The sequence below is a fragment of the Pieris rapae genome, chromosome 13 (genome assembly GCF_905147795.1).
Source record: "Pieris rapae chromosome 13, ilPieRapa1.1, whole genome shotgun sequence".
NCBI classification, from domain to species: Eukaryota; Metazoa; Arthropoda; class Insecta; order Lepidoptera; family Pieridae; genus Pieris; species Pieris rapae.
This window is the reverse complement of record NC_059521.1, coordinates 8484635-8499037: the sequence shown is the minus strand read 5'-3', so window position 1 is coordinate 8499037 and position 14403 is coordinate 8484635. Positions and strand designations below refer to the sequence as shown.

General features: G+C 33.0%; 1 protein-coding gene across 1 annotated transcript; it reads right to left on the bottom strand.

Annotated features, from left to right (window-relative positions):
- Window positions 1–1334: 1334 nt before the first annotated feature.
- Window positions 1335–12646, bottom strand: LOC111000186 (nose resistant to fluoxetine protein 6). The gene is made up of 12 exons (XM_022269547.2): window positions 12501–12646; window positions 8872–9011; window positions 7506–7836; window positions 6500–6614; window positions 6054–6141; window positions 5493–5659; window positions 4378–4563; window positions 3728–3901; window positions 3314–3464; window positions 2825–3011; window positions 2186–2328; window positions 1335–1509 (listed from the first exon to the last, which is right to left on the bottom strand). The coding sequence occupies exons 1-12, from the start codon at window positions 12565–12567 to the stop codon at window positions 1366–1368; spliced, it is 1893 nt and encodes a 630-aa protein (XP_022125239.2). The 5' UTR covers window positions 12568–12646; the 3' UTR covers window positions 1335–1365.
- Between the last annotated feature and the right edge of the window lie 1757 nt (window positions 12647–14403).

Here is a 14403-nt window from a genome sequence, read left to right as displayed (position 1 = left end):
AATTATGTATATTTTAAAATCTTGTAGCGTTACCTACAAACATAGACTACATTAACTGCGAGTACACTTCCTAAAACGGGCCTCAAAGTTATTCTGGCTTCTTCTTACAACTTCTTGATTATAGCCACTGGGGCCTGGGGCTTTCGGGCTATTCATTCTAATAGAACGGGCTAAGCTTCCTTCCACCACAATATGTTTGAGTAAAGCGTATTTATTTATTTAGAAATCCTACAGCTTACATAAATTTTATAAAATAAAAAAAAATATGTCAAAAATGGAATATGCCACTGTTTGGCATTTACAAAAGGAAAAAAACAATAAAAATTATTCAATAAATTTATCTAAGTAACTATTTTAGCTGTGATGTGTGATGGTGTAAAATGATTGCTTGTGGTTGTACACTTAATTTGATACCAATGTGTATACAATACAATTAACAAACAAAGAATTTCCTGATTATAATTATTCGAAATAATAATTCATTAAAAATAATACCTTTGGCATTTACAATATTAGTTCATTAATCAAAGGTTATGAGAATATTGCAGTATTTGTCTACTTAATTACTATTATTATGGGAAAACTAATTTTTATCACTGACATTGAACCTGGGTTTATTACGCCATTGTGAGTTATACGTGGGTAACACAGAAAATGTTTAGAACTGGCCAGTTAGAAATATTGCCAATGAAATCGTTTTTTAAATTTCAATTTTAGAACTCTTTGTTTATTTATTGTTATTCGATAAGTTATCCGATATTTTATTATTTATTGCTATTCGGAGCGGAGAAGAATCCACTAAAAAAGAGATAACTAACATCGGTCTAGATATTGAGTTATAAGTGGTGTAATTAACTACTTTTGTTTTACTTTTTCCGATACTATCAAATATTATTTCACGGTTTTAGGTAAGTGATTCACGTGAAAAGATTGTCAACGAAAATAAATAGCTGAATCTCACATCAGATATGGAGTAAAATTTAAGATCAATATTTAGTAGGTGAGTGGGGTAGTAGTAGCCATTTAAGACACATTTGCGAAGTATAAAAGTATCACTTGGAAAGGGATAATTATATTATAGACAATTACAAAGGGAGATACTCCACATATAATCTTACAAACATAACAAGAAAAGTATATTGTTTGATAGTTGGTTTAATTAGTAATTAAATTATATTTTCACAGCACAGGCTCAGCTTTTAATATTAGATGTTCTGAATATAATTAAGCGAATGTTAAAATATTTGAAGCTACTCTGTATTAAGATTCTTCAGCTCCGCAACAAAGGATTTCAAGCATAATTAGGTACAAATCAAAACCACAAAAATCTCTTTAACATATAATATAAATAAATACATGATTAAATTACTTATTATTCTCCTGGTCAGTCTTTCGTCTAGTTGGTGTTAGTACGGCCTTGACAAGTCCTGCTATTGGAGACTCCACGAATAGGTAAAGTGACACTCCGAGTAGGTACGATGAGAATATTGATGAATGTAGCATCACCGACTAAAATTAAAACAATAACATGAATACAAACACCATTCTTCGTTCTAGAATTTAAAAAGAATGACATATATAACGAAAAACGATGTTATGGAGCTGTTAAATTGGGATTAAAAACACTTTCGTTTTCTGTTTTACATTCTCCCCACACTTTATGACAAATAAATCATGAACACATAAAAGATACAGTCATTCGAAGATCTTCAGAGAAAGGTGCCATTGATAGAAAACATGCATACATCTGTTTCAAGGGTGAATAGTTACTAGACTATCTAAAGTTAGTTATTCTTTTTTGGGAAGATGGATACTCTTCTTTAATACAATCCCAGAGGCTCTTTTATCTCTGCCTTTTAAGAAATTTAATAAATGAATTAAAGAAAGCTGTGTAAAAAGGCTTACTATATAGTTAGTGATTATCTAGTTGATAAAAGGTCCAGGCCTAATTAATTTGCTATATTTCTTTTAACATAAGAGTTGTTTGATGATTTGCTTTATTAAAAGAGTACCGACAGTTTTTAACGCCGGATTTTTCTTTCGGCCCACACCCTCTGTCTTCTTTGCCGATGAGATTTTGCCTCTGATGATGATGAAAATAAATAATTTTTTTTTAGTTGAAAAACCAGTGATCTTTTCTACGATACTTAGTAAAAATTTAACTCATTACAACTTTATAACATACCACATAAAAGTCGGAGACGTACATAGGCTTCATCTGTATTCCTAGCAGACATCGTTGGAACACGGTGTGTACAAGAAAGGCGCTGTATGAAATCCTTCCCATCCATGTAAATCCACGCCATTCACAAACGACACGGTACACATCTGAAAAATCACATTATGATTAATGATAGCGGGCTCATGTCTTTACATTTACATAACTCCATTATACCTGACGTTTTTCTGATGACGCTAGATTTAAATTATAAATTTGTCAATCTTCCGACCCATTCTTAAATGAAAGTAGAGATTTTTTTGTATTTAGCTAGGAAACCCACTCGTGCGAATTAAAAATTAACAAAGACAGCTGACAGGCAATACACAGGATTTGCGACAATTATGAAGATGTTCAACCAAACTCAACTCCAACTTGGCAAAATTGAATCAAAACTAAACTTTCTATCAAAAATTGTGAAAGAACATCAATAAATGAAATCATTACTATTTCCTTAGTGACCTTGAGTTTATTATAATATATATTACAGGTTTTGGTGTAGCAAAAGCTTCTGTTTTGAGGACGAGACCTTTTTTAGCCTACCTAATTTAAGAATTACATCTTCGCAATAGGCAGGATTGATGAGTTAAGTTTAACTTTACTTACTGTCGAATTTAAAGAAACATCCGACCATTATCATAGTCACAAAGATTTGGAAGACGATTTTGTAGAAAGAAGCGTAAATAGTTTTGAACAGTTGTGAAGGCTCTAGGCCGTCAATGTAGAAAAGTCCACCGGATAGAATGATAACAACACCAGCCGGAAATATAAGCCAGAAAGCCCAGAGGTAGCTCTGAAAAAAAAAAATATAATTTAATTCCAGCGCACAAATCCATAAATATCCTGATCTACATAGTTATAATAGAAAAAAAATTTTTAGAAAATTAAAACAAATTCAAGAATTTGTCCCTGTGGTTGTGTACCTTTAACGCTGGCAGTATTTCAACAACTTAAATCTTTAATTACAACCTGTGTAAAAGTCTCTACTTTCTACCCCTAGTTTCTTACATTAATGTAATTTAATATATGCAAAACGATATTTATAATATTAAAAAAAATATCGTCTAGGAATGACTAAAAAAGCGTGGTAATTACCTTGTACTTGGTAAAATCTTTTTTCTCGTTCTGCCATTTATAAGTTAGTATGGCAGCAATGAAACCTATTACATATGAGGACATATTTGTATGCCCTGGTATGTATACAGCTTTGAACGTCGGGTTCGTACTGTAGAGGTTACGATATGATCTGTAAAATATAATCTTTATTACAAATATATGTATATAATAATAGAAATATATTATAATATATAACGGAATACACGGGACAAATGTGATAATTGTACCTACTTCGGGGACGAATTGTGCTTCCCATAGTATATGGGTGGTCACAATTTTATAGGTTGTCGATTATAATCCATCAAAAAATAATGCTTAAAATTGTCAGACATTTGTGGGACAGATAATTCCATTAAATGATTACGGGTGTGCATCTGTATTTTATAAACTTACTCAGGCGTCTGCAAGACAGTAGCATCTAGTTTCTGGTAGTATGTGATCGATGCTGTTATGACTATAGACATGAGGAACATCAGCCATATTGCTATCTTACGAGAGCGGGGTGACCGGGCAATTACTAGCACGAGAAGACTAAAACAGAACAGCTGCGTGTCGGCAGCTAGATACCTAGATATGTAAGATTTCATTAAAAAAAAAATAATTTACCCATATTTTTAAACTTAATCTTCACTACAGTTAGAAATTTACAGGAAATCAATATCAGGTAAGTTTTACCCAACACGGAAAAATGTGGCAAGTGGTCTACGACACAAAAACAGGCAGACACAGAAACACAGTTTTGGAACTCTGGTCTAGTCACTAGTGGCTTCAGTGTGCGACTCTCATCACTGAGGTCCAAGGTTCGAACCCCAGCTTGGCACGAATGGACTTTCTGTGTCTCAAAATACGCGCGCATAAGCTTATTAAGCTGCTAGTGTCATTACGTATAATAATAATAATTCTTCCCTCGGACGATGATGATTTCGAGGAAGCCTTTGCGTCAAAAGCAATCAGAAAGCAGACTAAACTGTTACATATATGGCTGAATTTTGAATGTTCAGTGAATGGAGAATTCCTTTCCCGATGAGTGCTCATAAACTTACCAAGATTGCGGCATACAATTGGTGTCGCTATACATGTAATTATTTATGTAAAGTATATTTGTCCACCACTTATTGCGACAGGCGTCGGATTCACTGGTCACAGTAAGCTTCCATAAGGGACCGTCTCCTAAATAAGGTACGATACAACCAATAGTCCCGATGAGAAGAGCGTATGTAGGTGTCAATCTGAAATGTTTGATGCAACGGTATTTATGGAAAAAATATTACGACTAGAGAAATGAACTAAAATTAAAAAAAAAAACATAAGGAAGTTAGCCTCTTTCGTTTAAAATTATTCTTTTATACATTTGAACTTTTTTTACATTTTAGCCGAATATTTTAAAATGTTTTCAGTCTAAAAAACTATGACAATATTTGTTTTGTTTAAAAAAAATATACGCCTGTGAAAGTGATGTGAAATGTAACATAAGTTTGCGAGGAACCTATTGACAGGCGCAAGTCTAAAATATAAACATTAGCAATTTTCGTACGACGTTGATTATTGTTATTTATTCCTGCAATTCTATTAAAGTTATAGTACATAGCCCTTCACATAGCACATGCGATCTAATTAAATTTTCTCAATTGAGAAACTTTGTTCAGTCATCTTTTCTCTACAGTCCTAATATGGGGATTTTATGGGAATAACAATAATAATTAATTAAAGTGACTATTACATATCACGCCACTTTGCAGCCCTTCCTTTTCATTCAGTTACTTGGAAATTGTCAGATTAGTAAAATTGACACTTTTTAGCGTAACTCCCTACCTCAATCTGACACTTTCGAGAATTTCTGATGCTTTATTTTACTATACTGATACATATACTTGACGGGCGGCTATATATTTGGGACTTATTTTTGGAGGTGCTTACCCGGGTATATGGCATATATTAATCTGGCACGCTTTAAATGTATTATCCCGAAATTCCCCGCATGGGCTCCCCTACTACTAAGGCGCCTGATTGCTCGCATAGTTGTTCTTTACCCCAACACAACTTTCCACACACTTTAAATAAATCCACATTACGCTTTTAAAGTACGTGTATACTCTGTAGTCTATAAACAATTTCATTCAATTGAATACTTTCTTCTTTCATTTTTATATATATTTACCTGATCCATCGTAATAAAACTCCTTTGGGAAAATCGACCCATGAAATCTCATGGCTCTCGGCGTGGATTAAGAAATTGTAGACGAGTAGAAAAGCAGACATAACAAAGAAGGTCATTGTTACTAATGTACCATTGAAAAGCAACTGCTTGAATGGATCGTCATAGGCCTGAAAATTTGAACAAGTTTATTTTAAAATTTCGGTATGTATGAATTATGGTAAAATTGTTTTCATGTCGTCTGGATGTAGGAAATACATTTTATAATTTATTTGTCCATATTTTAATATTAGTTAAATGTCATGTATTATTTATTGTACAATCAAGATAACAAATAGCTCATATTTTTTCAAGCTACTGCCTTGCCAACAAACGCCTATATTTCTAAGAGAAAAATATACGCACAAAGATACACATTGCTGGAAGAGACGAGTAGGTACATAGAGGCAGGTAAACATTAACATTTTCAGTTGATGAGTATTGTATTTTTTAATCAAAATTTATATACAATACCGTAATACACCGTGTGACCCGGATATTAAGCCTTATGATGAATAAATTTACCTTTTCAAAGTAAAGCGGATTTTCAATATACGTGAACGCCATTGTGAGAGCAGTGTGTGAGAAAATGACGCACACCATCGTCATAGATCTGAAAAACAATAGATATACCATATATAATTACTGCTATGCATCGCTCTTTTATTTTAAGGGTTGGGTTCAATGACTTAATTGATGAAGTTTTCACTAAAAGTTAAAATGTTATTGGTTTTATTGGATATATCTATTGTGTCTAGATAAATTATTGCTAAAGACCTTAAGATTAAGGAGTTTTAATTCCAAGTCCACTATAATGTGCTCGTATTTTGAAGGTAAACATCGTGGGGTAATGGTAACAGAATGCCTTCGCCCAAAAATCGACGGCAGCACTAGACTGATCACCTACTTGTCTGAACTATTACAATGATTAAGCAACTGATGAATCTGAAGACTGAAATTATTATTATTACCTTAAACCATTCATGGCTTTTAACTTGTTCAGTCTTTCATCTGGACCCTTTCCGCTCGGCGCAACCAATCTTTTCCAATTTCTTTTTAATGAGAATGCTTGTAAATATTTGTTTCCTGAAATGTATATTTTACTCTGTTATCCCTCTGGAGATTCTTAAATAAGCTTTTATCTAAAATTATATGAAACACTATTTATAAATATCTCTAGTTAATATCGCTATTTGTAATTTGCTCTGTAAATCTTCAATTCCCAATTAACTCGACATGACCGAGGGCAATGTCAGGCAGATAATAAATCAAAAGAAAGTGAGGTATAGATTAAATATATTAAGAGACATCTTAAATATTGATGCTACGATCATCAATTTCAACAGCCTCTTATGCAGGGCGTAATGGATATAATGCCTGGTTTATACCGCGGCAATATCGCGTCTGGATAATTTCCAAAGCATTGTGGGGTTTATGAACTTTTTGTTACCCCTCGACTATAGAATATGGCTTATTAAGTGACTTAAGCAGCAGCTTATATACTAAGAAGCCATGCAGCTATGGAACAAAAGAAGAATCTTTGGTAAAAGATTACTTCAGAATGGCCCAAAAATTAGGGCAAACGATGGTGCCTTATTTAAAAAGTTTACCAGAATGTCAACTGAGGACTTTGAGGACTTGTTTTATTATTATTATTTTTTTTTAGGCCAAATATTTTTTGACTTAATCCTCACTTTTCAGAACAAAAATATACCCTAAAAATTGTTTTGACGCACGAAAAATGTCGCGAGCTGCAGTCTGCCATATAACGCAAGGTGTTGTCATGCCGCACAGTTCCTGCCACAATGTGCGACATTTTTAACTTTGTAGCATGCGGCCCTGAGCATGCCGCAGTGTTGCCCCGGTATAGCCAAAGGGCTATTCCGGGGTCTAAAGAGACACGCGATTCCAGTGTTAAATTTATCAAACATACCATTTCTACTGATTTATATGTATAGTTATATCAGTAGCATTTACCTGTTCTGTTTTCATCCTTAGATATAATAATTTCATAGAACGTGCCAATCATATTTAATAGTAACACTAGACCGTAAACTCCAATAATAGCAAAAGTGCCATAGCCGATAACTGTCTTATCATCTTTTCTTTTACAATACTGTATTGTTGACAATTTGGCTTCAATCCGATAGTTTTTCCATATTGTTTCGTTTAGGCATGGTCCAAGGGTCGCGTTCAGGTCCATAGTCTTATTAAAATTTTCTAAATAGTCTTTACACGTCCTTGTTACACACACACCTCTGTGTATTTGTGTGTGATTGTAATGTTTCTTTGTGTACGCTGAATATTGCTGAAATTATTTAATTGTGATTATTTGTTGAGCCAAGATGTTTTTTTCTGAAATCAAGCTGATATGAATCGCTGTAAAGTCCGGTTCTATGGTGTACAACGGCCCATTACCTCCATTGTTATTTCGGCAAATTATATAACATGCATTTCATATTGTTATAGTCGAACTTATTATTATTATTTTACTAAATTACCATATATTTATTTTGACCTACCACCTTGACATAGCATTCGTATTAATATCATTATTTATAATTATTTTAATACAAGCTATGAAGTAAATAACTATTATTGTTAACTGCATGTCATTTAAACTATTTATAATGATTTACAACGAGTTTTACACTTGATATATTTTATACTACATCATAATTATACAATCGTTCAAATTAAACGCGACCAGAATATTGTTTCTAGTTTATAAATACTAAAGTTTATTTATAAAAGCGGATTTGTTGTTATTTAAATAACTCGATGTTTCGGTGCCGAAACCCTTAAACACTAGCCAAGAGTTGTCCAAACGTTTGGCGCCTGGTTATATTAAAGAGGTGTTTTTAATCAATATTTAATACCGAAGAAGTAAGCGCCCAAATCAGTGTCGATTTATGGTGTCTTCCTTTGACGCTTATATCTTAGAAGTTATTTAAACGCCTGCTATTTTTAACGGCACATAAAAATACTGTACGGACGACTATTTCAGTGTTTATATTTTGGCCTTAAATAAATAATATCTAATTTTAAAGAAGTTTTCGAGTCTTCACAGATAATCGCGATAATAGCGACAATTTCGCATAACTTATGTAAAATTTTAACGAAAACGAACCTTTTTTTTATTTATTTCAGAAATACACACATTATCTTTATCTATGCCAATACAATAATGTGGAGTAAAATTTAATTAAATATAATAATGGACATAGAAATTAGACACATAATATACACAACACCGCTACTGTGAATTCACTCTTCGAACATAGAAATATGTCGATAGTATCGGAGACAGCATATAGTAGGCGCATATAATTGATACTTTTACCTGAATTAAATGCATGAGAGGAGACCGAGATCTGGAGAATAGATCGTAGTCCGCGATACAGTAGGTGCCGTCTGCTTCTGTCATGCAGGCGTCGTAATCGTCCATCTGATACAACGGCGGCATTTTGAAGTAATCGGTTTCTGAAAGTTTTTGCTCGATAGAATCTCGCTGCCTAAGCTTGTGTGATATCAAAGGTATCTTTACAAAACTAAGCCTTAACTGACATACATTTTAAGAATAATCATTACAGTAACCGATGCACAATTGTGTTTATTTCAACCTGGTTTGGTTCCCTGTAACTTCCAGCTATTTTATTGACTCTCACCACATATGTTATAATGAGTAAAAACAGATACATATGAAAATATGTTATAGACAGGATATATATATATGTGTGAAAATGCTATCGTGTAGAATACTCAAGCTCAAGTTTTTTTTTATAGAACAGGGGGCACGGGCAGGAGACTCACCTGATGTTAGGTGATACCGCCGCCCATGGACTCTTTCAATACCAGAGGGCTCGCGAGTGCGTTGCTGGCCTTTTAAGAATTCGTACGTTTTTTTCTTGAAAGACCCTAAGTCAAATTGGTTCGGAAATACTTCAGTGGGCAGTATATTATTTATATTGTTAAACATAATGAATATTGTATCTCAACGTTTCGTTGCCTAGGGTATGTTTGTATGTAAATTTATTTTATTTATATATTTTAAATAACATGAGAACTTAAGAAGCGCACTGTCTAACTAGGTCCATGCAACTTCCGGACAATCGAATAACACTTTGCCGACTTATACGTAACAAATGAGCATCTTAAAATATCTTCTTGTGTAGGTGTACAACATGACACCAGAGTATTATCTCTGGTACCATTATCTCGTATTAGTAAATTGCAATTAAAGATGTCTATGAAAGTGTAATAATTTTATATTGGAATTATTTTTACTTCAGCTAATCAATGCAGCCCAAACTAAGATATATATAATATATAATTCTTGTAATATAATGTTCGGGTTATGACGTGTATCATAATTTTGATACAAGCAAAAACACTTAGAACATATTTTTATGTTGAACTAAATTAAAACTGAGGTCGTAATTTCGCATTTCGGCTACGCCAATAGATTTTTCTCATTATGCAATCTTACGTACGGGGAAGGAAAACATTATATGGAAACGTGAAACAATATGCGGCGGTGTGGCGACGCGGCGATGTGACGAGACACAGAAGGCTGTTCACCTGCTTGCCTATTAGGAATAATTTTTCTCAATCAAGAAATAGATAGAGAAAACTGCGAGCTTTTCAAGGCATTTTTTTGCCGCGCACCACCACTTTGTGGAACCAGCTGCCCACTAAACTATTTCCGAACCAATTCGACTTAGGGTCCTTCAAGATAAACATACAAATTATTAAAAGGCCGGCAACGCACTTGCGAGCCCTCTGGCATCGAGAGTGTCCATGGGCGGCGGACTTAATATCAGATGAGCCTCCTGCCCGTTTGCCCCCTGTTCTAATAAAAAAAAGAAATACGAGGCCAATACCAAGAATTGCTATGCTTTTCTCTAGCGAAGCATATCGGATATATTAAAACTAGTGTTATAAATATCCGATAACAAAACAGCATTTTATTACTGTACTATACGTGTTAATTTTTACACTTCGTTGCATAAACTTGTACAATGACAAGATTGAGTAATTAGAAGGGAACGGACGCGTTCTATTTGAGATATATCTTCCAGACCATCCACTTTGTAAAGTAGATACTTTGTATGATCCGCAGAAAGCATTCTAAATTTAATTTGCTTTATTTTCCTCATAGAATAAGGCCACAAAAGTATAACCTTGGCACGAGTTGTCTATGTGCGAATATGACCATCTTTTTTTTATGATACCAAAGATCTAGTCACGTAGTTTTAAAAAGTAAACAACCGTCACCACAGACGTATTCGTTAAAATGTATTTTATATAATTCATAAAGTAAGGTTTTTTAATAAAGAAATAATAATTATCATTAATTAGATGGGATTAATAAGTTCGTAAAAAACTCATATATTAAACGCAATTTTGTTATGATGCCAAAAATATAAAAATCATTTTGTATTATGGAGTTAAACACCAAACTTTTTTTTGGTAGGTCATCGCATTAATGAGTTTCTATATACGAGACGGTGAAGGTTTTCTTGAAAATTATCCACTAGTTTACAAACACAGTTTCCATATGGAATCAGTTCTCAAATCCGTTTCAAATGATACCTAGCAAGATAAAGATGCACTGTCCCAACTAACACCTAAACATAAAAATTGTTTCGAATAATTAAAAATAAATACACGCTACATTGGGTTTGCAATATAATTATGATAAATATTAAAACTAAATTATGTTAAATACTAACATCGACAATATTTTTTGTCTCAAGATTAATTTTTCTCTTATTTTAAACTTGAAACTAGCAAAAACTTAATCTTCATATTACGTCAAGATTAAAATAATAAAACGATAAATTGAAGAACATTCTTGATAGTATAAATATGTAATTTGTACAATACTATAAAAATAAATATGTTTTTGTTTTGTGTATTATACTACGATAAATTAAGCATTTAACTAAATAATGTGCTATGGTAACATGCTAATTATTTTTTAATTAGTAAAAGAAATCTTGGCGAGACTTTGAGGTGCTAAAAACTGATACAGACACAACCCACGCTTATAACAACTCTCAAATACATGCGCAAACGCACCATTCACACGAGCACACATTCACGCTTACTATAAAAAAACTGTTTTAAACATGTGCCATGGACCACGTAATAACTATTGATATCTTATATATCTATACTATACTCTTACTATATCTTTATATATTTTACTATTACCCACAAGGACTTCCTAGTGTGGCGACTAGCGACAGATGAGTTCGGGCAGTATGATCTCTTTCTAAGATGCATAAACACTCTAAGGGCCTGTTTCACAATGTCCGGATAAGTTCCAAATACGCTATTTGTTACTTATTGGTATGATAAATAGTATTTTTGCGTTTCACGACTGTCAGATAGCGCTATACGTCATGAAATTCGAAGTATTTTATTTGGAACTTTTATCTTTCGAATAATTTATGTGTTGCATAGCTATTTGGCACTTTATCCATACATTGTGAAACAGGCCCTAAAAGTTTTGAAGTTTCATACTTATTTTAAGACACTGAATTCAACGTCAAGTCGTCTCAAATGCCACTTTTGACAGTGGACTTCCAGTTGCACATTATTTTTCGTTGTGTGTCGCATACATTAATTTTAAAATATTAAAACTCTTGAAAATCATTCAGATAACTACTAAGTAGAACATACACTGCCAGTCGGTACAGCTGTTTTGCTGCTGCTTTTTGCAGCTGGGAATCTCCAAATCCCCCCTTTTAATGTAAAAATTTTAAAACTTAGTACTCATTTTATACAAAATTAAAAAAAATGGTTGTGTGTGTGTTAATAATCTAATTCCACTTTATTTTCGTAGCCATAGCAGCTTATATTAAAAATGAAGCTTTATGAGTGAGACGTTTAAACTAAAATTCGGAACATATTTGCAATGTTAGACGCACTATTCTTAGAAATTTCTAAGCGAGTTAAACTTACCATTTAAGCTATATATCACGCACGCACTCCGCCCAAATAACAAAAACAAAATAAGCACATACAACATAATGTCACTAGATTAAATCACGTATACTATAACCGCTGGTCGCTGTTACTCTAAAGGAAACCCATTCGTTTAACGCAAAGTAATTTGTGTCCTTATGATTTTATACGCAACACCGCATCCTATGAACTCCGATGAAGCATGCCTGGTACACACCGTTTAGTTAAGGTGAACGAATTATACGTGTTTTATAAATCCATTATTTAAATTATTAATATTTACTCTCATTAGGCAACTACTTATTGATACGATACATAATATATCACCCGCTATCCATTCTCTCTGGATATTAAAAACAAATATAATATTTACAGTCTATGATATGTAAAAAAAAATGTAGTAATTGAATAATTCATTTTATGAATTATTTCTTGTTTCTCATTCAGGATAAAATAAATATTTTATAGATAATAGCACCAATTTGTAATCTAGATTTTAGTTGAGTTTAACTAACGTCTACACGCGGTATGATTATAATAGTACGAGAGCTAGCAACGTCAGGAAAACAAGCATTTCGGGAAGGCCAGTTTTTAGATATCCTATCTCTCTCACTCTCCCGCACGTCATATGGACTGGGAATGACTATGGAAAAACAAAACTTCTTAAAATGATTTAAAAAATCCATATTTAACCTGTGCACTGTGCAGGTAAGATGCGCACAAATGAACGCAACCACTACCACCAGCCAGATAGTCCATATTTAAGACGTGCGGGAGAGTGAGAGAGATAGAGTATCTAAAAATTGGCCTACCTGAAATTCTCTCTCAAAAACTCTTAGACGATAAAGCGTTGACTTAGGACGGTGTTCGTTACCATGGTTACTGCAGTGATGTTATGTTTACTTTAGTGGAATTGAAATTGAAGAAATGTACTTTCAGAGTTTTTTTTACGGTTAGACATTATTGTAAACTAGTACATATATAATAAACAATAAGAGTGAATGCCGGAAAACATTTGCTACAAATTACAGAGGCAAAGTTATAAGGTAGTCAAAGTCGTAAGAAAGAAAACAGCAAAAGATATTAAAAATAACAAATTTTAGTACAATTTCCAAATGTCACTATTTCACCTACATTTTAAAAACCGAAGCAGAATGATTATTATGTTACATTCTCGTGAGGATGTGTACTCGGCATTATAACGAATGAATTAACGTCAAAAATATATAGAGATTATTATTGTTAATTTTTTATTCGTCGCCGAATAATTTAAGAGCATAAATTTTTCCTCACTTGAAGGTTTTCTACATATTTATTTGAAAAGTCCACTTCCTTGTTGGCTGATATTATTAGCTGGCCTATTTTCTCTACTATATCAACTAAGTAGGTTAGTATATATTATATGTAACAAAAATGATATTATGTTAATGTTTATATTGTATGTTATTATATATAAAAAATACATTTAATTATATTAATATATAATTACAAACTAAAAATATATCTAATAACTAACCTTAAAATTTAATTATTAAAAAATATTATTAAAAGGAGTCCCTTTAGGCAAGGTTCCGAAGATACTGGCAGCGTTCCCCCTTTGAATAGCTAGACTAATTCTTTGTGCGAGGTAGCTGCCAGCTCTTCGTTCTCCTGTGATGTCGACTAACCTTTTTGATAATTCCCTAAAAAGCTTTAATGCGCTAGGACCCCACGGACCAAGGGTCTCGACACCGAATGGGACAAAATCATATTCAGAGCCTAGACCCCTGTATTTGCAGACTTTAGCTTTTTCAGCCGCATCACAAGCCGCACCAGCTCTCTTGTTAGTTCCATGAAGATTGGAAGGTTAGTATATATTCATATTATTCAATATATTTAAAAAAAATATTTAAAAAAAAAA